This window comes from Dipodomys ordii, unplaced genomic scaffold, assembly GCF_000151885.1.
Source record: "Dipodomys ordii isolate 6190 unplaced genomic scaffold, Dord_2.0 Scaffold99, whole genome shotgun sequence".
Lineage (NCBI taxonomy): Eukaryota > Metazoa > Chordata > Mammalia > Rodentia > Heteromyidae > Dipodomys > Dipodomys ordii.
In genome coordinates this window covers 2,655,649-2,683,292 of record NW_012267315.1, presented here as the reverse complement: position 1 = coordinate 2,683,292, position 27,644 = coordinate 2,655,649, and the positions used below count along the sequence as shown (strand labels likewise).

Here is a 27,644-nt window from a genome sequence, read left to right as displayed (position 1 = left end):
AGAGGGACTAGACAACACCTAGACCTACTCTTAAGAAGGTAGTTTGCTCTGTTCCTACAGCTCATCTTGAAGTTATTTATACAGAAAGTAATTCCATGCTTTCTCATTGGATTCTTGGCATGAATAGAGGTCATACTAGTAGCAACAATAATTCGTATTTATTTTGTTCTTTCTGTTTTATACCAACAACTGTGCCAAGCCTGTTACTTACATTGTTTCATTTGATTTTCAGAGAAAAAAAAAGTGTTCTGAGCCAAGCAAGGTGACTCAAGTCTGTAACCCTAGCTATTTGGGAGGCAGAGATCAGAGAATTGCTGTTCAAGGCCATCGAGGATAAAGTAAACAAAAGTTCACAAGACTCTTGATCAATGACTAGGCATGGTAGGAGAGGCTGCCATTCAAGCAAGTTGGGGAAGCAGAAATAGGAGGATCACAGTCCAGGCCAACTTGGGGTGCAAAGTTAAATCCTATCTCAATAAAAGTAATGCCAAAGGGCTGGAGATGTGGGACAGGTGGTAAAGCCATGTCAAAGACTGCTCTTGTAAATCTATCACACATGTGTATGTGTATGTACACGCTTTTAAAAATTAAAAAATATTAAGTTGCTGTTTTGAAATAAGATCATTCATGTGAAGAAATTCTTAGTGTTTTTCCCTCCTTAAGGTAATTTTAGGGCTGGGAAGGTGGCTCAGTGGTAGAGCGCTTGCCTTGCATGCCTGACGCCCTAGGTTCGATTCCCCAGCACCACATAAGCAAAAAGAAAAAAGCTGGAAGTGGCTCTGTAGCTCAAGAGGTAGAGTGCTAGCCTTGAGCTGAAGAGCTGAGGGACAGTGCCCAGGCCCAGAGTTCAGGCCCCACGACCGGACCCCCCCCAAAAAAAGGTAATTTTAAGTGAAATTGATATTCAATTTATAGATTTTTTTCAACATCTCTTTATTATCTAGGCTCTTGATTCAAAGCCAGCCCTTTTGAGACTTTGGTCCAATTAACCAGCAAAAAATGAACTGAAAATATGGCTTAAGTGGTAGCATACCAACCTTGAGCAAGAAAAAAAAGAAAAGCCAAGCAAGTGTATGAGGCCATGAATTGGAGCCGCAGTACCAGCAAATAAATAAAATAAAGAAAGAAGATGGGAGGAAGAAGGAAAGAAAAGAAAGAAAGGAGGAAAGAAGGAAGGAAGGAAGCCAGCAAGCCAGATAGACAAACACATGCTAAGTACTGAGCCTGAAAACTTAAGAGAGGTGTGAAGGGGGATGGCAGCAGTGTAGCCGTGCACACAGATTAGGAAGGAGGTCCTTGCAAAGCAAAATCACCACACAATGTTTATTTTTAAATAATAAATAAATGGCAAAGGACATACAGGAAAGGAAACATTCATCAAATCCAAGTCACTAAAGTGCTTTCAAACATAAATTCCAAACAGATCAAGAAGCTTGCCCTGCCCTTTAAACATTGTCCCAGATGAACTGCACTCAAAGTTACTTCAAAAGGGGACTGAGTATAGCTTTCTTTGCTGTTTGTGACAGCTTCAATATGCATAGTCTATCAAAAGACACTGAGAACACAAATCATTGCCTAATATCAAAATTGAAATGCCCAAGGCCAAGTTCAAAGAAAAGGTACTATAGAATTCATTCATATGTCTGCATGGAGTTTTCAATGTAAAGATATCTGATTCTTCTGGACATTAAAAGAAATGTATATTTTCTGCTGGTTATGCTAACACATACCTGTAATCCCAGTACTTAGGAGGTTGAGGCAGGAAGATCAAGAGTTTAAGGCCAGCCTGGGCCCTACAGTAAGATCCTATCTCATAAAAAGCAACAACAACAATAAGGTATCTATGTATGTATGTGTGTATTTTTGTTCCAATACTAGGGCTTGAACACAGAACTTCACTTGACTTTTTTACTCAAGGCTGGCACTCTGCCACTTCAACCACACCTCTGCTTCCAGCTTTTTGCTGGTTCATTGTGAAGATAAAATCCTCATGGGCTTTTCTGCCCAAGCTGGCTTCAAACCTCAGTCCTCAAATCTCAGTCTCCTGAGTAGCTAAGATTACAGGTGCTTGGTTTGTATGTTATGATCTAGAGTGAGGATGTCAGGTCTGTCCTCTGTGTATTTCAAATGGTGTCCAGAAGTAAAAATGGCTTTTTGAACTTCAGATCCTTCCAGGCGAAGTTTTACAAAAATAATTTTTACACATGAATGATTTGAGTGCCATTAAGGAATGCTTTCCATTCTGGGATGGAAATGGAATTTTCCCTAAGTCATTCATTCATCCTGTTAAAGCAAGCAGACCAGTGCTTTTATCTTGATCCTGTAAGAAGAAAACATAGCTAGAAATATTATCTTGGACCACTCTTGTCTTTTGAAAAATGTCAGTGAGAAACATGCACATTTTCAACCTTTGTGGGTGGGACCTGGTGGGGGGAAAGGGGGGGGCAATCTCATAAGGCTCCCACCTTCTCAGACTGATGCCCCTCCAGCCCAGTGGAGTGAGGACATCCTTGAGCACCAGCCCCTGGGTGTACTTTCTTGGTCTCCTGCCGAGCAGAACTAGAGAGATCCATGGCCACTTCTTCCAAGGCATTCTCAGGGTTCCCTTGGTCTGAGCCTCTCTGAGATCCAGCCTGGCTCTCACCAGAACCTTCTTTCAGATGGTCAGAGCCCCAGAGTCCTGCCAACTTGTCTCCACTTCCTGGTTTCTTTATCATTCCTGTGGATTTTTTATGCATACCTTACAAAAAAAGAGAGAAGGAAAATAAAAATGAATTAAAATTTAAATTCCCTGTGATGGTCTTTAAATCCCCCTGGAATTATCCTCATCAGGGTCTGTTTCTTGGGCCTACAGGAACATCAGATAGGTGACTCCTACCCATGAGGGGTTGAAAAATCTGTCTGCCAAGTGGTGCCTTTTGTTTGGATTTGCTGCGCCTTTGTTTGTGGAGCATTGAGCCCGCTTTCTTGGCATCCTATGGATGCCAACTAGTTTCCCTCTCCACATGCTTATATAATTTCAGATGGCTGAGCTTGGCTACCTAACCCAAATTCTCTCTAGTCCCTTCTGTCTTTAGGGCAAAATCAAGACTGTATTAACTATTGGTGTCTCCGGTTCTCAACATAGTACCTGAAAAGTAAGTGTTTGAACATCACTCGCTGAACAAAGCAGTCAGTTCCTTCCTGGCCAAAAATACAACCAGGATCCATCTAACCAAGGGCTCCAGCTGCTTATCTGGCTACTCATTCCTCCAAAATGTGATCCTGACCAGCTGGTCTCTGCTACAACAAACTGAGCAAGAAGAGTGAGCTTCCTGAGAATGCCCAGCTCCAAAGTTGGACAGGTTAGAGACTGTTTTAGCAGGGAATATCTAAAGAAGAGGAAAACTTTAGAGGCTGGGCACCGATGGCTCATACCTGTAATCCCAGTTACTTAAGAGGCTAAGGTCTGAGGGCCATGGTTCAAAGCCAGCCTGGAGGAAAGTCTGTGAGACTCTTATCTCCAATTAACCACCAGAAAACTGGAAGTGGCACTATGGCTCAAAATGGTAGAATGCTAGCCTTGAGCAAAAAGAGCTCAGGGGCAGTGCCCAGGCTCTGAGTTCAAGCCTCAAGAAAAAAGATAGAGGGGGAAAAATACTTCAGAGCAGGTTGTTAATGGCAAAACCAGAACCAAGGATTCAAAAGTAGATGATAGTGATATGTTTTCATGGTTCAGTATTGTTTTGTTTCTTATTATCTGTGTCCTAAATTGTGTGGTTTCTAATTTTCTAATTGCATCCCACATTTGGGAAACATTACATTAAATATAATCAAAGATATCAGTGTACTCCAAAAATCCAAGACATGTTTACTAACATTAATATCCTAATAGGGGTCTTTCTAGCCATCAATTCCAAACTTTCAATGAAAAATAAATCAATCATCTGGACACAGTGAACCTTGTAGTTAAAAAGAACTTAGGTTATGGGATTCAGGGCCTGAATCTGAGTACACTCTCTCTCTCTCTCTCTTTCTCTCTCTCTCTCTCTCTCACACACACACACACAGAGGTATGTATGTATGTGTGTATATATACATGTATATATGTATATATATACATACATTTGATTTGCAAATGACTGCTCAAGTAAGGCTCATCCCATCCCATCCTCAATCCCAGGGTGCTCAGTTTACCTAGGAGCCACGGCGCACAGGAGCCACGCAGACCGCCTTCGGTGGAATTGAGTACAGAGTCGGGCAGTGGGATGCAATGGCGCACCATGGCCCCATAAAGCCCGTACTCAGCCATCACACTGCTGCCACCCCAGCGCTTCTCTCGCTTGCGCCACTTGGCCCTCCTGTTTTGAAACCAGACCTGGAAGGCGACAGAAGGGCACACAAGGAAAGACTCAGTGAAGAGGGATACTTGGAGGAGATGATTAGTCTCAGAATGTTATTAGGAAGGGCTAACTGTCCACCCCACAGAAAGGCAGTGCACCCAGGACTTCACAGACGGGAGATCAAGCTCTAGGCAAAGCCACAGGGATTCAGCATGGGGTCAGGAGATAGCTCACTGAAGTTTCTCAGTGAGTCAAGAATGAAAAAAACAGGAGCATCTTATTTTCACCACATTGTGTAAAGAGGCTTAAGACACCATTTCCTGATGGTTCCCATTGAGTGGAAAGAGTCCCCTGAGATAATGGCCTCTCCTAGTCCTATGTTGTTGAACTGCTGATATTTTCCATGAAGAATATTAGATGAATATAAGAATGCTATTGAGAGCAAGGCACAGGTGGCTCATGCCTTTAATCCTAACTACTCAGGAGGCTGAGATCTGAGGATCATGGTTCAAAACCAGCCACAGCAGGAAAGTACCTCAGACTCTCATCTCCAATTAACTACCAAAAAGCTGGAACTGGAGCTGTGCATCAAGTAGTAAAGCACTAGCCTTGAGGAAAAAATGTTTAGGGACAGTGTTCAAGCCCTAAGTTCAAATCCCAGGACTAGCACCTAAATAAATATGAAAAAGAAAACTATTTCATGGGCATAGCTATTATAAAAAGAGAAAGTTAGTGGCAAACTCAAAGAGGGAAAAGGTACAAAATTCTCTCTGTATGTGACCATACATGTGCATACTCATATATAATATGTATATGAATTTTCAGGACTAGCAGACATAGGACTTAGAAAACTGGAGTGTGGAAAGATTATGTTAGGCTGTATGATTTCTTTGAGGATTTTAAGTTCAGATATAATAATGTTTTACAGTGACATAGTTTCATGAAATTTCTATTGTATAATTTAATAACAAATAAAAGTTTTCGCCAAGCTCATACCTGTAATCCTAGCTACTCAGGAGGCTGAGATCTAAGGATGGAAATTTGAAGCCAGCCTGGAAAGACTGTGAGACCCTTATCTTCAACTTAACACCAAAAAGTCAGAAGTGGAGAGGTGGTTAAGTAGTAGAATATCAGCCTTGAGTTAAGAAAAAAAAAAAAAAGCTACAGGACAGTAGCCAGGCTTTGAGTTCAAGTCCCACAAATAATAATAATAATACATTAACAAATAAATAAAAGACTTAAAAGTATAAGGAGCAGAGTGAACTCTATGTATTTTTAGCCAAATGACCCTCCATTTTTAAGCTAAAGGGATATATTGGGCTATTTAGAAGTCTTTTTTGGGTTGGCTCAACGTGTGTAGGAATGGCATGTGATTCAAAGTCTTTGGGAAGGAGAAAGGGGATCCCAGACACCTGTATTCGATCTTCAGGGAGCTCAGTTTTCATAGCCAGCATTTCCCGGGCATACACATCAGGGTAGTGGGCCTCACTGAATGCCTTCTCCAACTCTTCCAGCTGGTGAGCTGTGAAAACTGTCCTGCAGGGAGCCAGAAATACAAGTGTGGGCATGCGCTCACAGGGACAGCCAAGCTGCCAAGCCTAAGGGCCATTAAGTCCCTCCCCTGCTATCATTACCCCCAAAGCTCTCCCACCTCTGAAAAAGAAAATATAAAGTCTCTGTGAAGCTCAGAAGTTTGGTTCAAAGATGACAGAGTGTTAACTCTTTCTTGTATGCATACACGCATGTGCATGCATGTGTGCTGAGGAATGAACTCAGGACCTCGTGCATACTCAGCTACATCACCAGCCTTTAGCTCTTAATGAATTCCATCAACTTCATTCTAACAAGACCCATTTTACAGAACTACAAATTTGTGTCATTAAAGTGGTACCCAAAGGTAGTTTGCAGCCTCCTGAGAATTGCAATGTTTTCCTGGCAAATGATTGCTGTGGCCTTCTCACCGCCAATCAGGAAGTCACTGGGCCTGCCATAACCCAGGGCCATATGTGCTCAGATGCTGGCTCCATAGACAGGAGGATGGTGTGTGAGGAACAGTATCAAAAAGCACAGCCCCGCCCCTTCTGCAGTACCTGTGCCTCCGCTTCTTCCTCTTGCCTAGGGTGGGGGAAACTTTCAGGTCACTCCTGTCGTCAGAAGGACTGTCCTCATCTGTTAGCACAAGGAAAAGAGAACTATAAAGATCACACTTTTTTTAACCTTATTTCCTGGATTTCAACATGAGGGTTGAAGCCACCAGCCTGTTAGGAATGTATTTAGCTGTAAGAGCTAGAATTTTTAGCTGTCTCAGATTCTAGGCACTGTACTATGCTTAACATTGTTATGCCATATCTCAATTATTCTACAAACAAACCAGCAAACAGCCCTAAGGTAGTTGCTATTGTTATTATTACCCTTCTTTTATAGGTGAGAAAACATCCTCAGGAAAAGAGATTAAATAAATTGTCTAAAATCGCACAGGGAGTAAATAATGATGTTGAGGTTCAAATCCCAGATTGTGTGAAATCAAAGCTACACGGCCACTTTTTGCCCTTTTTCTACACCCCACAAATAGATTTACCTACTTCCATTTGCCTCCCACCTCATCTTAACTTCCATATCAACATTTCTCAAAGGGAGAGATGAGGCTTGTGATACCCTAATCTTTGTCAAAACTCCCCCTGCTCTGGTGTCCCATTCCATACTCTAGAGGTGGGCCCAGGAAACTTATTTTTCCAAGTGTGTTCAGACCATGTGTAGATATATTGGAAAATTTAAGAATCACTCTACTAAGATGTTGGCTGCTTATGCCTGTAATCCTAGCTACTCAAGAGACTGAGATATGAAGACTGCAGTTCAAAAACAGCCTCCACAGGAAAGTCCACTGAGATTCTTATCTCCAATTAACCAGCCAAAAGCTAGAAGTAGAAGCATGAGTCAAGTGGTAGATCATCAGCCTTGAATAAACAAAAGCTAATAGACAGTGCTCAGGCACTGTTCAAGTCCCAGTACCTACACACACACACACACACACACACACACACACACACTATCACTCTACTGTGCCTGGCCCTTTTATATCCATGTATCAAAAGAAAGGTTAGAAAAATAAACTATGTTCAGATTCATGATGGTTCAAAAACACAACTGCCTCAAAATATTTAAAACAGAATAAATCCAAGCAAAAATTTTTAAGTAATGATAGTTTTTCTCCTACATCAATTAGTTCACCAAAGAACTGTGTGCCTGGGTTATAAACATTCTATGATCAGCTGTCCAATCCAGTAGCCATTAGACACATGAGGTTATCAGATGCATAGAATGAGGCTATTCAAATTGAGACCTTCCATAAATATAAAATGCTCAGTGGATTTAGAAATTTTAATACCCTTCAAAATAAAATAGTTTACTGATTACATGGAAATAATATATGCATGCAATATTGACTTAAAAATAGTATTTAGGCTGAGAGTGTAGCTCAATAGGAGAACTTTGCCTAGCATGCTCAAGGCTCTGGGTTTCATCCCCACACCACCAAAATTAAGGCTTAAATGAATAGTACACTGGCACTCTACCACTTGAGCCGTGACTCTACGACGAGGTTTTTTGTGTGTTTTGTTTTCTTGTTCATTGGAGATGGTATCATGCCTGGGGGGGCTTCAAACTGATTCTCAGGTCTCAGTCTCCTGCAGAGCTACATCACAGGTGTGAGCCTCAATTCTTTTTCCTCTCAAAGTGACAAAAGCTTTCGTCAAACTCTCAACTACTTTATCCTATATCTGTTGGATACTGCTTTAGGTCTTTGTGAAATGCACTCACAGGAAAGGGTTTACTGCATTTCATCTTTGATTATCTATTCTCACGGAAGAAAGAACCCGTTCTATGAAGGTGGCCTTTGGATTTTTGGTGACACAACTTAGTTTATCTTTCAGGGAGGCTCATTAGGACTTTATTTTTATTTTTAACTATATTTATTTAGTGCTCATCTATCCTGATGATCTGCCATGCTTTATTTTACTTTATATTGATTTCTTTTAATTTTGTGGCAGTCCTGAGCACTAAGTTTAGGACAGTGCTAGGCAAGCACTGTACCACTGGAGCCCCATGCAAGTATATCTGTTTCCTTGTACTATCACTAAAACAATATATTCGTTTTGACTTGGCTGCCTGGATGCTCTAGTCTAGGTTCTACCCTATAGATTCACTGTATCTGCGTGTGTGTGCATGCGTGTGCGTGTGTGTGTGTGTGTGTGTGTGTAATTCTCCTTTTTCTTTCCCCACATCCCCAGCCTCTCGATTTGCCCTGGTGCTTCTTGGTATTTAAATGACTTCTCTTTGCGCTTAATCCACACCTCCACATCTTTGAGGAAAGAAACAGGCTCCACACAATAGGCGAGCCTAACTCCAGCGACACGGGCCATCATCTTTTCATTCCGGCCTGCTAGGGTTGGGAAGAACGACTCCCGGGACTCCCTTTTCGGCGAGAGGCTGGTAGCTCTAGGACTTACTGCTCCATCCTCCATCCTCCGCGCGCACCGGTACCCTTTCCATCACTTTAGCAAACCTTCGCCCCGCTCCCTGACCATCAGCAGGGTCCCCCTGCTGGTTGGTGAACCCGACAGGTTCCCAGCGGCTCCCCGTCAGGTCCAGACCAGCGCCAAGAGCGGGGAGGAAAAGATCGTGGGGGTGATGGCTCCCAGGGCACCTATCCTTCCCCCACTTCACTCTAGCTCGCTGCACCAGGTCGTATCCCGAGCTTGGTGGTGAGAGTCCCCGCAGTCCTGTGAGAAGGGGTTCTCGAAGGACAGGCAGGCTTCTGGGGTACAGCCAGGGGTAGGTGGCAGAGCCGCTCAAATAAATACGCCTCTCTCAATTGGGCATCCCTCTGGGTCCCGACTTCCTAGAGACTTGGGGTACAAGGGGAGCCATGAGCCCCCTTTGCAGGGCCCCAAACCACCAGGACCAAGGACAGGGGCCCGAAGCGCGGGCCTGATTACCGGACGTCGAGACGCTCTCGCTGCGCTTCTGGAGGCCGAGAGCAGGCGGCGGACGGCCGGGGACCTGCGGGGCAGCGGGCTCGGGTCCCCCGGGTGGCAGAAACGGCACGTCGGCTAGAAGCAGGCAGGGCGCCCGGGTAACGGAGGATGGCTGGGAGCTGAAGCCGCAGAGGAGGCCCAGGCCCAACGGGAGAGCCCCGCGCGCCAAGCACGAGCCACCAAGCCCAGACCCCGGGCCGGGTGAGGTCGCTGGGTTCTCACAGCTTGATCCCGGCCCGGGACCCGCGGGAGCCGGCAGGTCCGCCTCCAAGCCTAACAGGTCTGTGATGGCAAATCCTCGAGGGCGCGAACCCGTGGAGGAACTGCCCGGCACCAGGGCCCTGCTCCTGACGCGCCCATCACAAAGAGCGTCCCGTCCGGTCATGATTCTCTGATCCCCCTCTGATCCCCTTTCCAGAGGAGGCTTAGCTCCGAAGACGCTTTATATGCCCTACCGGGCATCGAAGGCCTGGAGGGTTCCAATCAGCAAGGGGGCAGGCGCGCGCGCGGATCCGGGAGATGAGGACGTGTTCTCCCCTCCCTCGGTTGCCGCCCTCCCAGCTGCAGTTCTCCCTCTCGTCCCTCCAGCTGTCCCCACCCCACCCCCATTCTGTGATCGTGGGGAGGCCAGCGACAACAACCCTGCTGTCAACCAGAACCTCTAAAAGCTACAACTTCCACATCACGATGGGGCCTTCTTCCTTCTAGAAACTCCAGGTCTGGTTTCACTCCAGGAACCCGAATCCTCCCAACATGCATACTAAGACAGGACTCAGGGTGACATTGTCCAAAAAGAAATGTACTCTTTACTCTTACGTCACTGTAACTAACCCCTCTGTGCATCACCTTTATAATAACAATAAAAAATTATTTAAAGAAAAAGTTATTTGGGCTCCGTGGTTTATGCCTATAATTCTAGCTAAAATCCAGAGAACAGCGGTTGGAAGTCAGCCAGGGCAGAAAAGTAAAGTTAAAAGCAGAGCTGGGGGCTGGGAAGGTGGCTCCGTGGTAGAGTGCTTGCCTTGCATGTATGAGGCCCTGGGTTCCATTCCCCAACACCACATAAGCAGAAAAAACTGGAAGTGTGCCATGGCTCAAGTGGTAGAGCACTAGCCTTGAGCTGAAGAGCTGAGGGACAGTGCCCAGGGCTAGAGTTAAGGCCCAACGACCGACAAAAAAAGCAGAGCTGGAGGCATTACACAAGTGGTAGAGCACCAGCCCAACAAGCTAGAAGAGCAAGCTCCTCATCCCCCCAAAACCCACACCTGTAGGAAGTAACAACAGAATAAAATGACCAAGAGTCACATTCCTCCCTGCACTACCACCAAAACCACTACTGGAATGACCACCACTGGTATGACTTCACCGAAAAATATCTGAGCTGAAAAGAATGGAAATGTTTGTTTAATTCATGGGCAGTTTGCTTCCAGTCAAATCTTCCTCCAGGACTCTCTGGGCTGGACGATAGGGGCTTGAAAACTCGCAGGCAGGGCGCTAGGTTTAACCAAAACACTCACGTTCCAGGGAAACATCAGAAAAACCATTAATATTTAGAATAAATACATGCCAACATCTTGATCCAATATGCTTAATAGGGTGGTAGTGATAAAATAAGATCCGCCTACAGGAAAGCATGGATCTTCATGGAAACAAGCAAATTGTCCGATTTTATGCGTATTCCCAGACAGCCCGCTTTTTATGTGAAAACTCCACATTTGTTAAAATTGCGAAAACCAAACTCCAGGCTCAGCCTTGGGCCCAGTCACGCCTCAACGCTTAGAGCCTACCTCACCCTTTCTAATAATAGGACCTGGAAGGATTTGGGGACATGAACCCTCGACTCGTTCCTAACTCCCCCAGGGCCTGGCAGTCCCAGACCACCCAGCGTGGCTTCCTGCAGGCGCGGCTGGAGTCGGAGCCAGACTCTGAAAGTGGGTCCAGCTCACATTGCTCTCCGGCCAGGCGCCAGGCCACGGCTAAACGTGCAGATTAAACAAGGGGCTTCCGATAAAGATAATTACAAGAGGCTGCGCATTAACTTTCCATTATTAAAGGAAGACTCAAATCTCCCCCTGGCAAGCTGTTCCTGGGATTAGCAAAACAATAACTTTCCTTTGGGATAATTGTCCTTTGAATCGTTCTGAGCTGGGGAGGAGGGGCCGCTTTAGATGGATCCAGTCAGGGCTTGTTGTTGTTGTCGTTTTAACTCTGTCAAGAATTTTGGCCCCGAATTTACCTCTGGATTTAGGAGAAGGAGTCAGCAATAAACCACCCTGCCAAACTACCCTCGGGCTCTTTGCCTGGCAACGTGGGCATTTATAAATCCGAATTTGGCTTTGCAGTCAATAGAGATTCCACCCATTTTTGTCATCTGCAGCCAGGTTAGGTAGGCGGGACCGTTTACTCTAAGACGGTTCGACCAGTGTCCCCAGGTCCAGTGTTTGAGGGGGATCAGGAAGTCACCGAGATGACATACCCCAAGTGGATGGCCAGGGATCTAAAGGGACCGAAAGGCCCAGAGTGGGGAGGAGGAGGGAGCCTGACTTCAGCCGCTGTGTAAGGTGACCTCAGGCAGTGCCAGGAGCAGACTTGTTTGCAGCCCTTTGGGAAAGATCTTACCAAACCCATTTTGCAGAAGCGAAAAGGTGACGTTCATTAATTGGGTTCGCCAGACACGAGTGACACACGAGAGATGGAGAACAAGAGCCCGGGACTGAGGGGTTCAGAGTGAGACGAGGCAGGGCTCTGGCGGGGGACGGGGGTGAGTTCCTGCAATTCCTAGACAGGGACACCCCTAAGGCCTACCATCCCTTTGATAGGAAAGAGACCTGCGGGAACCTTGGCACCGGGCGAGCTGGATCCAAGCCTAGGCATTGCCGGAGCCGAACATCAAAGAACACTTTCTTGGCCTTGTCTTCACTAAGAAACGCCAAGCTGCGCAGCGCCCACCTCTGTAATCTGCATCGCCGCCCCTAATAGCTGGGAGCGATCCGAGGTCCAGTCGTGTGCTGTAGCTCAGTTAGTGCCCCCTCCTTCACATACACACACACACACACACACACACACACACACACACACACACACACACACACACACACACACCAAGCCAAGCGAGGGATGCGCACGCAGTAGCCAGAGAGGCGCAAGGAGCTTACAGCCCAGCGTCCGCCAAGGTAGAGGGAGGAACCGATTCCAGTCGTTTAGGGGGCGTGGCTAAGGAAAAGTGAGCCTCGCGGTCCCCGGCGCCCACTCACAGTCCACACTGCGCACACCGGGGCGCACCCGGGGCGCACCGGGGTTCCTCCCGGCCTCCTCCTCCTCCGGCCTGATGCAAATCTGCAGCCCGGGGCCGGACCCCAGGCCACCTCTGAGAGTGGTTTTGGAGGCGTGAGTCTGAGAAAGAGTCTAGATCTGTCTTCATCAACCGGGATAATCCGGGATTTAATTAATCAGGAAAACTGGTTTCTCCGCTCCTTGTTTTCAGTGAGGGTTTCAAAACAGCCCACCGCCAGGTGCTTTCCACTTCCCACTTGCCTGGACTGGGGGTGCTTTCTAGGCCCTCCTCCTCCCACTTCCACCCTCACCCCTAGACTAGTGTGGTTGTGGGTGATCTACAGACACCCCTCTTTTCAGCCACCTCAGAGCCTGGGCTGGCTAAACTGGCAGCCTAAAGGAATCAGACACAATAGAAATGGGATGCACAGCTTCGGGGCGGGGGGAGGGGGCTTATATGCCCTTGGGAGTGTCTCCACAAATGAACTCCTCGGTGCTGGACCTTCTGGTTTCCTCCAGCCTATCTTGATTGCTCTTCTCAGCTGCTATTGTGTCCCTAATGATTGATGTAGGAGGTGATTTTGACCCTGTCCACATCTACTCTGTAGTGTACATGCGCACAGATGCACACACACACACACACACACACACACAGAGTCCCCCAACTTCCACTGCTGCCCATCTTCCCCTGGGGGGGTTCACTGGCTCTGAATTTTCTTTGCCTACAAGCATAATGTTTTGAAAAGCCCTGAGCAGAGACTGACAGGAATTGGATTAGTTGTTTATTTATTTATTTTATTTTTTATTTATAAATACCCTAATCCACTCCTCCAATATCTAGAATGCATTCTATTCTGTTCAAAAGTCCTAACAGGACCATGTCCTGGTTACTTACTAATGATGGCTTTCATACTGCTCCCCGCCCCCCACTGCCTACCTGCTAAGCGTGTTGGAAGTGAACACCTTACCCAGGCCCTCATAGGAGAATGCCCCTATTTTGGCAAAAGCCCTTAATCTAGCACACACAGTATGTTTGTGCTAGTGATAGGAGGTATGATGTGTGAGCTCTCCTCTTGTTTAAAGGACTGCTACAGTCACGTCTTCTCCCAAACCCACTCCCTGTATAGATCAGGCTAGTCACCTTCTTCTTGCCAGCTCCTTCCCTCCCACTGCAGGCTTCATTTGGCCCTGGGAGTTCCCCCACTTTCAATAAATCTCATGGACCTAGACACTGCCTCTAGTCTAGGGACCCCAGCTCAGACACTTTCCTTCACCTCTTGCCTCCTCATAGATGTTCCCAGAAGTCACCTCCAGACAGACATCTGGAACTCATGGCTGAGTCCCCCTGGACACCTTTCCCTCACCTGGGATCCCATGGTGTAATTATGTCCCTGCTAAGAACTTTCAAATCTGTCTCCAACCTGGGACATGCTCCTAAAGCCTCATCTCCAGTGGCCTCTTGCCTAGATACAATGAAATATTGCCCACCCAGAGCTGACTTCAGTATCTCCCCTTCCAGCCTGCACTTCCCCCAGGCTTCCTTACTTCCCTACCCAGAAGGCCAAACAGAGCCCTGAGCTCAGTGCTGGTCTCTCCACAATATCTACGAGGCTCATTTTGCCCACAATTCTATTGATAGCATTATTGTTCACATTTTTCAAGTGAGGAAACAGAGATTTAAAGTAGTCAGATAGTTACCTAAATTGTCCAAGGTCTCTCAGAGCCACTATTTGAACCCAACCAATAGGAACCTGAAATGTGACTCTGGGCCCTGGCTACCCTGTGACCCTCTTCAAATTCTCTCAGAGCAGAAATCTTCTCTATGTCCACTGCGTCCCACGCCCCCTCCCCACTTGGGTCAAGGCCAATCACTCATCTATAGACTAGAGTCTTTTTTTTTTTAAGTTAGTTTATGATTGCTCTTTGGCAATGCAAAGTTGTTTTTTTTTCCAGTGTTCCTAACTAGGACCTTGACCCAATATCTGATGTAAGCAACTCCTCCCTACAACAGCAGTGGGAAGTGTAGTGTCTCCTCTGAACATCCTGACACCCACACAGCAATCTTCTAGCATGATATGGCCTGTTCTTGTTTAGATGTCTAGCCTTGCTCTTTTTCCCTGGCCTTCCATATACCTGAGGGGAAAATACTATCATTCATAAAAAATCTTTTGTGCATAAATGATCAGGATGTTGTTTGCATCCAAGATCTCTGTGTACAGCATCAGTCTCTGTCCTCTGGGGTCTCCTCCTGCCTTATTCACTCCGATCTCTATTCCACAGCCCTAGGATCTTTGCAAGAGCACACTATTACTCCAGTCTTCAAATTCCTCAAGGACTCCCCAACACTGCCTTCGCAAAGCTAACTTGCTAGTGATTCAAGAGGCCATCCTACCACATGCTTGGCTCTGTTGGGTCTTCATCCATCCCACAAAAGACAGACAGGGTCCGAGGAAAGGTAAGTGTGGCACTCGCCTGTTCCCCAGCCTCCCTCAGCCCGGGAGGCAATCAGACATAGCAGGGAGCCAAATCCAGCAGGTAGAAAACTCGTTTATTAACAGAGAGCAGCCCTTTTTAAAGCCAAAAAGGGCGGGTGGCATGGCAAGGGAGGAAGAGGAACCAATCACTGTCAAGGTCACACCCTATCATGCACCTGAGCCTTCACGGGCTGGTTAGGCTCTGATCGGAAGATCAGTTGGGCTCTGCCCACTCTACTCTCTCCCAGTGCCATCTTGGCTGCCCATGTGCTCTACAGTAAATTAGGCTCTGCCCACTCAACCCCCTCCCAATGCCATCTTTGCTGCCCATGTGCTCTACATGGCTCCTCTAGGCACAAGTGAGCTATGGGGAGTCCATAACCCAGTAATGCCATATAACTAACACCAACCTGTGTTAAGTGATCCCAAACTGTCATCAGTGACTATGTATCCATTCAGTATGCCCAGGAGATTACCAACCTTTAACCTCTTCCATGGCTAAATGTTTTGGTTACCACTTCAGCATAGTAATTATCCCAAAATGTTGCCACTGAGTAAAAACCATTTTGTCTTGACCATGGTTATGTGGATCTGAAATCCAAGGAGAGCTGAGCGGGGCCACATTCACTTGGAGCTCCTCATGTGGTTGTCATTTAGGGCTACGGTCACCCCAGGGGCGAGAAGCTAATGGGCCTCAGAGAGATCTCAGAGAGATTGGAAGCATCCCAAGAGAACAAGGTGGATGTTGCCTGATCTTAACAGCCCACCTCAGAACTCCAAGTGTCATTTCTACCATGCTCCATCAGCAGAGCCATATTCTGACTTTGGGGACGATCCTAGACCTGTTAGCCTTCATTTACATATTTGTTCCAGTACTGGGGCTTGAACTTAGGGTCTGGGTGGTGTCCCTTAACTTCTTCTGCTCAAGGCTAGCACTCAATCACTTGAGCCACTGCTCTACTACTCCTGTCTTTTTGCTGGTTAATTGAAGATAAGAGTCTCACATAGTTTCCTGTATGAGCTGGCTTTAAACCACAGTTCACAAATCTCAGCCTCCTGAGTAGTTAGGATGACAGGCATGAACCTCAGCAGCAGGCTTCCATAAAAACATTAAGCTTAAGATTGGAGGCATGGCTCAAGTGGTAGAGCTGTAGATGAACAAAAATATTAAATTCAACCACTTTGGAAAGCAGTATGGAGGTTCCTCAAAAGACTCCACATAGAACTCCTCTATGACCCAGTAATCCCACTTGTGGGCATTTACCCAATGATCACAAACAAGACCACACTAAATCTACCAGCACGACTATGTTTATTGCAGCCTTATTTACCATAGCTAAGATATGGAACCAACCCAGATGCCCCTCAGTAGATGAATGGATCAAGAAAATGTGGTATATATACACAATGGAATTCTATGCCTCCATCAGAAAGAATGACATTGTCCCATTTGTTAGGAAATGGAAAGACTTGGAAAAAATTATATTAAGTGAAGTAAGCCAGGTCCAAAGAAACACAGGTCCCATGGTTTCCCTTATCTGCAGTAACTAGTATATGTCTGAGTCAAGCTGAAAAGGTCAGATAAGTTGATGTTAGGGGAATGAACCCCAAGATAAGTATTCAAATGTTTTTTTTTCCTTTCATGCAATTGTTTCTAACATATTTATAAGATGATTTCTTTGTTGCTTTGTATGTCCCTTCCCCACGGTATAACCCACACTTTCATTGTATTTGATGTTGGTATAATTTGTGGAGGGGAAGGGAAAAAAACAAATTATTTAACTAGGGATACAGGTGGACCCATTGCAACAATGAGATGTACAAGTCATTATTTTGAAAAACAAACTTTACAACTTTAGTGAGGATTGGGTGAGGGAAGGAAGGGATGGGAAGGGGAAACAAAGAGGAGGCAACAATGCTTGAGATGAACACGCTCTACCTTGAAGTCAAGACTGTATGTTTGTTATTATACCCATCTTTCCTTCAGATTTGAATATAAATTAAAATACATTTATGGGCCAGTGTGGCGCTGTGACCATGAGCCTTGTTGGCTAGTGTAAGTAGCCTCAAGCCTATCTACCTCCAAGGACAGGACATATACCCTGCTTCTCCAAGACAGAGCATGTTTTAAGAGTACCACACATTTACAGGGTGAGGGGATGAGCAGAGATTCCCTTCTACTGAGGCCCACAAGGCTTCTCACCTGTAGTCTTTTATAAACTTCATGCCTCCGCAGGAAAAATCTCCTCTGAACTCTTGGAGCACTAATATTTTCTATGCCACTTAGATTAAGTTCTTTTGCCTCATCTCTTGACTGGTTTCAAGTGCTTGGAATCATGTCTTCCTCATCATCATATGCCCCCTCCCCCCAAAAATATTCTTTGCTTTAAAAGGCTGCATTTCCTCATGTGGCTTCTAAAATGGTCTCCTTAGCACGTATCAGTGGGTTTTCAGATTGTGGTTCCCGGACCAGCAGCACCTCTATCACCTGACTACTGGCTGGGAAAACAAGCATTGGGCTCTCCTATACCTACTGAAACAAGAACACTGGGGTGGGGCCGCCCACTCACCCAGGGAACTGAGATGCTTACCCAAGTCCAAGAATCAATGTCTTCTATTGATGTTTTAAGAAGCTGGTTTAACAACCATATTCTAGGCACAGAAGCACTAAGTTACTCCCAATGAAAAATGTCCAGGTTTAGCATTAAAAACCTATCAGCGGGCTGGGAAGGTGGCTCAGTGGTAGAGCACTTGCCTTGCATGCTCGAGGCCCTGGGTTCAATTCCTCAGCATCACATAAGTAAAAAGCCGGAAGTGGCGCTGTGGCTCAAGTGGTAGAGCGCTAGCCTTGAGCTGAAGAGCTGAGGGACAGCGCCCAGGCCCAGAGTTCAGGCCCCATGACCGGACCCAAAAAAAAAAAAAAAAAAAACCTATCAGCACCCAGACAGGAACTTAGAAAACAGCAAGTCAGGGTAGCACAAAAAGATGGAAAAAAGTAAACTTATGTTTAACCTATGATATATAATATAATTCTACTAATTACATACACTATATAGTCATTTTATTATATAATATGTAATTTTATACATAATATTGTATATAATGTAATGTATAATGTGTATAATATTTTATATATAATATATATCATTATATATAATAAAATGAATAGCTAGATAGTGGAGGACTCAGTCTGTGCTCTTATACTTTACAGGCATCCACTCATTAACACCTGTGATATAATCTTACTAAAGGAGGGTCTGTTAGGATTGCCTTTTATAGATGAGAAAACTGAGGTGCAGTGTTATAACAAGCCCAGCAGTCATTTGGCTTGACACAGCAAAGGTGTGCTGGAAAAAGACAATGTTGGAAAGTTCCTTACCCTTGGTTATGGCTTAGTATTGCCTTTGTTGTAGTTGTTTTTGTGCCAGTGCTGGGACTTGAACTCAGGGCCTTGTGCCCTCATTTGGCTTTTTTGATCAAGGCTGATACTCTACCACTTGAGCCATACCTCCACTTCTAGCTTTGTGCTAGTTAATTGAAGATAAGAATATTGGGAATTTTTCTGCCTCAGCTAGCTTCAAACTTTGATTTTTAGATCTTAGCCTCCTGAGTAGCTAGGACCATAGGTGTGAACCATGGTGCCTGGCTTAGTATTGGTTTTATGTATTTTCTTCACTTTTGAGTGCTTAGAGCCTATAAAGGTCTTAATCTTGTGCTGCCTGATTACTGTGGATGGATGGTGTTATGGGCAGAAGGCAGATATCTGTGCAAAGAAATCTGTGGTTGATCTTTTCTCTGTAGCTCCCGAGATAATAGCAATTCCTGATTAGGAATCCAAGCAATCTTTTGTCTCCGAAGAAAATATTTTCCTTCCTCCTCCTGTAGCAGACTGTCTTCACTTTCCTCTCCTCTCCCCTTGTCTTCCGCAGTCCCTCTCTCACCTGAACCCCTTCAAACAGAGTTCATGGCCTCCCTCCTTGCTAAGTCCCATTTGAAAATCAAACAAATCCCAGGAAAAAGGAGAGACATTGGTCACCAAAGCAGGTTACATGGCTTGGATGTGAGCTAGGAAGAAGGGGAGATCATTTGGGTCTTGCCAAACAGAAGGTCATGACCAAACCTGGGAGGACAGCCTGAAATTAGTGACCTGGAGGATCAGGGTCTTTGAGACTCCACCTCCCATTAACCAGCAATGAGTCAGGATGATGGGAGGAAGCAGTTTGTGTGTGTGTGTGTGTGTGTGTGTGTGTTAGAAGTTGCTGGGGTTTGAACACAGGGTCCCATGCTCTGGCTTGGCTTTTTCACTCACAGCTGGCATTCTTCCACCTGAGCCACTCCTCCACTTCTGGCTTTTCACTGGTTAATGGGAGATAAAAGTCTAGAGTGTAGGTTCAAACTTCAATCCCTGAACTCGGTCTCCTTAGTAGCTAGGATTACAGACCTAGCTTGGGAAGCAGTTTCTTTTAGTAGCTAGGATTATAGACCTAGCTTGGGAAGCAGTTTCTTTATGAGCACATCACTCAAATCTGTAAGTCCTTTCCTGATCACCTGCCCCAGCCCCCACTTCTTTTTTAATATTTTTTATTGGCTTGTATCAGTTATATGGGTGTGGAAGGGAGCGATTCCACCTTTATATCTCCACGTTTACACACCTGTTTATTCCAGTCAATTTCACTGTCTCTATCACACTCTCTGCACCTTCTAAAATACAACATCCCTAACAGGTACTCCTACTTCTGACTGATTACATCTTAGCTGTCAGACTAATCATCAAATACTCTTTCAATTGGCTAGAACACAGAATAAGGAAATACCTGACTTCAGTTATTCCTTAGTTTTCATAGCCTTGAGCCTGTTCATTTTCAGAAAATACAGCCTAAAAGGCTTTACTTGGACCTATCAAATGACAGCCAATTGTACCTATTTTTCTTTCATCTTGGGGCACCTTGTTTATTGCCGTATCTAAGACCTGTTAGAGGTACTTTAAGGAACAAAACTATAAAATCAAAATGAGGTACAATTGGAAAATACACATTTTAGAATGTTCCTGGCAGCTCTGAGCAAAACCTAATGTATTCAATCTATATCTACTTTGTATGTTACTTTAAATGCCTGAGAAATAAAGTGCATGACAGATGGAGAAAGAACTACACCTACATGTATACGTAAGAACTGATTTTCTAGTTATGTATCTAACAGATTTAGCACAGACTCTCCACATCTGAGGGGGGATTAATCCTACTAAATGAAGCCGGTTTCCTCAAATTCAGGGAATTGCTTCCTAGATTATGGTTTAGGGAGATGTTTATCCTGCACACGTATGTGATGTGCCTCTCGTTATAGTGTGAGAGCCCTTTAATATGGGCTCACAGCCCAGTGTTTATGATGGCTAAGTGTGTGGTTCGTGTACCATGAAAGGCATTCCACCACACACAGTCCACTGCTCATGGACTGATGGCATCCAAATTTTGCTTCTTGTTTGTTTGTTGCCAGAAATTGAATCTAGGACCTCACACATGCTAAGCACATGCTCTACCACCTTGTTATACCCTTAGGCCCCTAAATTTGTTTTATTTCAAATGTTAGGTATGGGCTGCCAGTATCTTTTTCCTTTCCTTTCCCTTCCTTTCCCCGTGTGTGTGTGTGTGTGTGTGTGTGTGTGTGTGTGTGTGTGTGTGTGTGTGTGTGTGTTACTGGGGAGCTTGAACTTAGGGCCTCTTATGCTCTTGCTTAGCTTTTCTGCTCAAGACCAGCATTTTTACCACTTGAGCCATATCTCCACTTCTGGCTTTTTGCTAGCTAACTAGAGATAAGAATTTCTTAGATTTGCCCACCCAGGTTGGTTTTAAACTGAAATCCTCAGATCTCAGACTCTTGAGTAGCTGGATTGCAGATGTGAACCACAATTACCCAACTCCAGTATCTTTTTCAAAAAGGCTAAGGAAAATATTTCATCTGTAAGTCTAAATCAGTTTTATAGATATTATATATCTAATATATATTAGATATTAGATATATCTAATAGGGGCTGAGGATGTAGCTCAGCAATAAAGTGTGTGCTTAGCATACACAAGGCCTTGAGTTCCATATAGTACCAAAATGAAAAACAAAGTGTATGGATATATAAGGATATTTACACATATATATTTTTGTATTTTTTGTATTCATGTGCAATGAATGTATAACGTTGCTCAGTTTGAAGTAAAAGTAACATTGGTGCTAGTGGGTGACTCACTATAATCCTAACTACTCAAGAGACTGAGGTCTGGAGGATCATAGTTCCCAACCAGCCCAGGAAGAAAAGTCTTCAAGACTCCAAACCCACAAAAAGCCAGGATGGAGGCCTACCTCAAATGTAGAGCACCAGCTTGAGTAAGAAAGTTTAGCAGAGCCGGGTGCTGGTGGCTCACGACTGTAATCCTATTATTCAGGAGGCTGAGATCTGAGGCTCATGGTTCAAAGCCAACCTAGGCAGGAAAGTCCGTGAGACTCTTATCTCCATTAAACCACTAGAAAACCGGAAGTGGTACTGTGGCTCAAGCAGGGACAGTGCCCAGGCCCAGAGTTCAACCCCACGACCAAAACAAAAAACAAAAAAGAAAAGAATGTTAAGCAGGTGTAAAGCCGGGAGCTCAAACCAGAGAAAAAGATGGTTTTCCCACCTACATCCTTTACCTTGTTGCTAGATTGTGCAGAGACCTATACTGTGCCCTCAGCAAGCTCATTTTCACTGTAAAGAAGGTGGGAAGGTAGAATTGGTTTACTACCTAGTTTGCTGGCATGTCCCAGAATGCCAAGCATGAATGTTAAATATTCTCTCAGAATGTGTGGTTATACCACTAGAAAACTGGAAGTGGCACTGTGGCTCAAGCGATAGAGCACTCACCTTGAGCTGAAGAGCACAGGGATAGCGTGCAAGCCCAGAGTTCAAGCCCCACCACCGACCAAAAAAAAAAGAATGTGTGGTTATAGAATAAATACTTCCCAGATGTCTTTTCCTGGCTGGTGCCAGCCATCATTCTTCACACAGCTACAAGCTCATGGGCCTCTTTGCCTAGAGAACCATTCAAGGCAGGCAGACCCCGCTAACTCTAGAATGTCCTCTCCAACTGCTTGCCTAAAGGAGTCTTTGGGCATGCCCTTCCTCTTGTGGTGGACTTTGTGCCACACACACACACACACACACACACACACTTTTGTTTCATTCTTTCCTCCATATCATCCAGTTTTGTTCAATCCCAGATCCACAATAAGCCACAGGTACCCAATGCTTTCCTCCGGCTCTGCTTGCAGTGATCAGTTGAACTATGGCTTCTGATGATAAAACCCCACGGTTGTTGGTTACCTGATTACAATTCTAGAACTGTCCATCTTAAAAAGTGAATTTTACTGCTTTTCAATCATACTTCAAAAAAGTTGCCTTAAAAAAAATAGCCAGGAACTGGTAGCTCACACCTGTAATCCTATCTGTTCAGCACCCAGCAAGATGAGCTTTTATGGGAAAGTAGTCATTGCTATTACTAGGAAAAAAAGGTCTCTGTTTATGACATGTAAATCAAGGAACGACTACGGGAAAAAAAGGAAGTGACTTTACAGTGTGTGCACACACACAGTTCTTGAGGTTGACCGTGGGGCCTTATGAGTGCTAATCACATATTCTGCCACTGAGTTATACTCCCCAGCCCAGGACATGCATTTAGTATATCCTCACAGCATCTTGTCTGACAGCATTCTCATAAATGAGGAGACAGAGTTATGAGACAGAGTTTAGGAATGTGTCATTCTCAAGATATACCAAGTGCTGACTGAAGGGCAAGTCTCTATGTGAGCGAAAAGGAAAAGCCAGAGACAAGGGAAAGCAGGTAGAAGAAGGCTGGGGATGTGGGGTGTGATCATTGCCTTGCCTTTCGAAAGCAAGTTAATCAGAGCTCTGTTATTCATCTGCCTGACTGTCCTGTGTTCATGGGGCCAATGTGTGATTATTTAGAATCTGGCTTAGGTTATCTCTTGTTTTATTTTCACTTAACCAGCTTCGTGTTAATAGGAAGTCCTCCTCCCTGCAGGATTTGCCTGGGATTTCTGTAATAAAATAGAAGGATTTGCCTTCAAATGCTGAAAAAACCTTCTGCAAAAAATGGTTTTTTTCAAGTGATTACGAGGCCCAGAACATATTGTCATTCCAAGGCTGCAAGCCTGTTCTCCTCACTGAGTGATGCTGACAGATGTCTCCTGTTAATGTCCAGTGATTAAATGTCACTGCAGAGGCCCTTCCTGTCCACACAATCTGTTCCTCTCTGCATCTATGGTGTTGCTGTTGGTCCCAAGCCCACATTCCCTGCAAATTGTGGGCTTTCTAGGGGTGATTTCTCAGCCAACAGCAGCCCTTCCTTGCCACACCACTGGTCTATCCTAGAGGACACTTAGGATGTCAAGTGAGGATAAAATTCACCATGAAGCCAGGTGCTGGTGGCTCATGGCTGTAATCCTAGCTACTCAGGAGGCTGAGATCTGAGGATCACAGTTCAAAGCAACCCCAGGCAGGAAAGTCTGTGAGACTCTTATCTCCAATAAATCACCAGAAAACCCGAAGTGGTGGTGTGGCTCAAGTGGTAGAGTGCTTGCCTTGAGCTGAAGAGGTGAGGGACAGTGCCCAGGCCCAGAGTTCAAGCCCCATGACCAACAGAAAAAAAAGTTACCATGAATACAGCCTAGAGAGAGGGCAGTGACAGGCAAAGTAGATCCATCCCCTCCTAGAAATTGATCTCCTAAAAAAGGATTTAACAGAAATGATAAGATATTTAAATGTAAGTTCATTGAAGCATTTACTATAATAGAAAAAAACACCACCAAAACACCAGAATACCTTGGAAAAATCCTTAAACGATGAATTCACTTGATTGGTTATGATGGTCTGTTAAAGCAAGAATTATGAAATAAATTGGTTAAATGTGGCCAACCGAGACAGTTTTTATTCCCATTTCTCCCAAATCTTGCCAAATGAAAGGAAATTAAAAATGTATAAATAAACAAAGAAAGAAACAAAAAAAAGAAAACGAGAGAAGAGAAAACAAAATCAGTGGACAAAGGTCAACAGAATTTCTAAGAAAGTAATGGGGATTGGGCACTGTGGGAGAAAAGCAGGAAAGGCCAAAGGCCTGTGAAAGGAACATGGTGACACAGCTGGGTATGCCATATAGACCAAGGAGAGCCAAGAACCCCATTTTCCTGGGAAGACAAGATGGGCTCTGGGAGTAGGTGGATGTCAGAGAGCATCTTTCTCCCTGGGGCCACTTGAGCCCAGCTTTCTGGAATCTGAGCAGCTTCTCCAAACAAACTTAAGCCGGGTGCTGGTAGCTCACACCTGAAATCCTAGCTGCTCAGGAGGCTAAGATCTGAGGATTGATGTTTGAAACCAGATAAAGAAGACAAACCTGTGTGAATTTTACCTCAAGTGAACCAGTAAATAGTTGGAAGTGGAGGTGTGGCTCAAGTGGTTGAGTCTTGGGAGAAAAAGCCAAGAATGAGCTTTCCTCTATGTAGAAGACTATTTACTAAATTAGAATTCTGAAAGCTAATATCATTGTGGTACATATACTTTGGTTTGCACCACCACATTCCATTTTCTACATAATTTAAGAGAATGACACATCTAAAAGATTGTTGGGAGTTTACAATGAAAGATATAATTTTGGAACAACAATTGAAAAGGGAGGGACCAGATCTGTAAAGTAGAAATCATATATGTGAAGTTAAGCTGCTATAAACTTAAGATAGAGTTTAAATTTTTATGGTGTTGTTAGGCACTGGTGGCTCATTCCTATAATCCTAGCTACTTAGGAGGCTAAGATATGAGAATTACAATTAAAAGCCAGCTCAAGCAGAAAAGGCCATGAGATCTTTTTTTTTCTTTTTTTTTTTTGGCCAGTCCTGGGGCTTGGACTCAGGGCCTGGGCACTGTCCCTGAACTTCTTTTGCTCAAGGCTAGCGCTCTACCACTTGAGCCATAGCACCACTTCTGGCCTTTTCTGTGTATGTGGTACTGAGGAATTGAACCCAGGATTTCATTCATGCTAGGCAAGCACTCTACCACTAAGCCACATTCCTAGCCCTCCATGAGACTTTTACCTTCAATTAACTACCAAAAAGCTGGGAATGGAGCTGTGGTTCAAGTGTTAGAGAAACAGCTTTGAGCAAAAAAGCTAAGGCATGGTACTCAGGCTCTGAGTCCAAGCCCCAGAACCTGCAAAAAAAAATGAACATTAGTATGATTTCAACAATAACCACAAATAACACAGCTATATGAAAATAAATCCACCTCAAAAACTACCTCATGACCCAACAGTCCCATTTCTAAGTGTATTTGCAGTTTTGTGTATTATTTACAGTAGCCATCTAGAAACAACGAACGTGTCCATTGACAGGTGAATGGAAAAAGAATATGGCATGCATACACACACAGACACACACACACAAAGTTATGCACAACATAATATTTCAGCCTACAACAGACAGCATATATGATGATGGTCCCCATGTAACATGGTAACCATCTTTGTTTGTATAAGTACACTTTATGATCTTTGCACAATTATAATGTGAAAAATCTTGGGGCATGTTTCTATGGTTAAGTGATATTTGAAAGTTGAATATGTAATAGGATATAATTTATCCTTCAAAAAAAGAAAATCTGGATCATCATGGTTAACATTCCTAAAACCTGCTGTATTTTTTGTAAGAAGTATGGTAAACACCAATCTCACAAAGTAACAGTACAAGAAGAGCAAGGATTCTCTGTATGCCCAGGGAAAGTGTTGTTATGACAGGAAGCAGAGTGGGTATGGTGGTCGGACTAAGCCAATTTTCTGGAAAAAAGCTAAGACTACAAAGTAGATTGTGCTGAGACTTGAATGTGTTGAGCCCAACTGCAGATCTTAGAGAATGCTATTAAGAAATACAAACATTTTGAACTGGGTGGAGATAAAACAAGAAAGGGGCAAGTGATCCAGTTCTAAGCTCCAAATTTTGTTATGAAGGCAATAACATCTTGATGTCTAAATTCCAACTTTTGTTATGAAGACAATAAAATCATGAGGTCAAATTCAAAAAAAGAAAAAGAAAAGAAAAGAAAATCTGTCATTCATAACATGGATGAACCCGGAGGACACTATGAGTGAAATAAGCCAGATGAAAAAAACCAGATGCTGTATGATCTTACTCAAACATGTAATTTAAAACAGAATTCATAGAATAGGAGCACAGAGTAGCATGGTGATTGTCTGAGAGAGGGGAAAACAGGGAGATAATGGGGAAAGGGACAAAGTCTCAGTTAAGCAAGAGTTATATTAGTTCAACTGAACTTTCACTCCATATTGCAAGCTAGGAACAAGCTCTAAAGATCTGTATATAGTGCTGACCAGCGTTACAAATATTGTAAAATGAATGTGTGTGTAAATATATTTTAATATTTTCTATATAATATGTGTATATACATATAATTATATACAGTATACAGAAAATATATCTACATATATGGTAGATATTGCTCAAATTGATGTTTCATAAGCTATTTTTTGTGTATTCTGGTACTGGGGCTTGAACTCAAGGTCTTTTACTCTTGCTTAGCTTTTTCACTCAAGGCTGGCATTCTATCACTTGAGCTACACACCCACTTCTAGCTCTTTGGTGGTTAAGTGGAGTTAAGAGCCTCTTGAATTTGTCTGCCCAGGCTGGCTTCAAACAGTGATCCTCAGATCTCAGCCTCCTAAGTAACTAAAATTGCAGGCGTAATAGGTATACAAATACTGTGTTTACGTATATGTGTGTGAATTATACCCCAATAAAACTAAGCAAGGCAGAACAAGAATAAACTCACCACTTGCCACACCAGACATGTCTAAAGGGGCTTTCTCTTTCTACATAGGAAGCTCCATATCTGTGGACTTCCCATTTTCTAAATTCAAATGTCGTCATCCTTCAGCATCCACTGATGCTCACATAGGTCCCTTACACAAAGCCCAGGGTATTTTCATATAACCTGTACTCTTCCCCTTATTTACTTTAAATTATCTATAAATGATTTGCAGTTCTTAATACTATGTCAGTGCTATATAGATACCTGAAGCTGATTTCCTATTAATTACTGATTTTTCTCCCCAGAGGATATGTGTTAAAAAAAAATAATACCATTGTTTTAGAACAAATACTGCCCAAATACTGACTTTAGTAGGATTGTAATCAGCTTCACCCACTTTCCATATAATCTGATTGAAGCAGATTTTCTGCAAAATCTTTTTTATTCTGTTGCTATTAAAAGATCACCTATTTGGATCTGCCTCAAACTCTAAGTTCCTGGGATCAGTTTATAAGTTCACAGATGACTTACCCAGAAACTAGATTGCTCTACTTTTAATCAAAATAGAAAAAAAGGCAGAGATAAGAAAGAGAACAGAAGAGGGAGGAGAGAGAGGGGGAGAAAGAGAGAGAGAGAAAGCGGGAGGGAGAGGATGGAAGGGATGGAAGGAAGGAGAAAAAGAAAAGGGAGA

The 27,644-nt window shown here is 44.0% G+C and overlaps 1 protein-coding gene and 1 pseudogene across 1 annotated transcript; one reads left to right on the top strand and one right to left on the bottom strand.

Annotated features, from left to right (window-relative positions):
• Nucleotides 1–2,450: 2,450 nt before the first annotated feature.
• On the bottom strand, nucleotides 2,451–9,740 carry Vsx1 (visual system homeobox 1). Its single transcript, XM_013027036.1, has 5 exons — nucleotides 9,317–9,740; nucleotides 6,413–6,491; nucleotides 5,735–5,858; nucleotides 4,177–4,357; nucleotides 2,451–2,740 (listed from the first exon to the last, which is right to left on the bottom strand). Exons 1-5 carry the CDS (start codon nucleotides 9,738–9,740, stop codon nucleotides 2,451–2,453), a joined length of 1,098 nt encoding a protein of 365 aa, XP_012882490.1.
• A 16,059-nt stretch (nucleotides 9,741–25,799) lies between these two features.
• On the top strand, nucleotides 25,800–26,114 carry LOC105993732 (annotated as a pseudogene).
• The last annotated feature ends 1,530 nt before the right edge of the window (nucleotides 26,115–27,644 follow it).

What these genes read in the sequence shown, in the direction of transcription:
- Vsx1 (XM_013027036.1), bottom strand. Translation starts at nt 9,740, where the DNA reads ATGACCGGACGGGACGCTCTTTGTGATGGGCGCGTCAGGAGCAGGGCC. An exon ending in CGAGAGCGTCTCGACGTCCG is followed by an intron (nt 6,492 to 9,316) that starts GTAATCAGGCCC and finishes TTGTGCTAACAG; the next exon opens with ATGAGGACAGTCCTTCTGAC. An exon ending in CTGTGCGCCGTGGCTCCTAG is followed by an intron (nt 2,741 to 4,176) that starts GTAAACTGAGCA and finishes TTTTTTTGTAAG; the next exon opens with GTATGCATAAAAAATCCACA.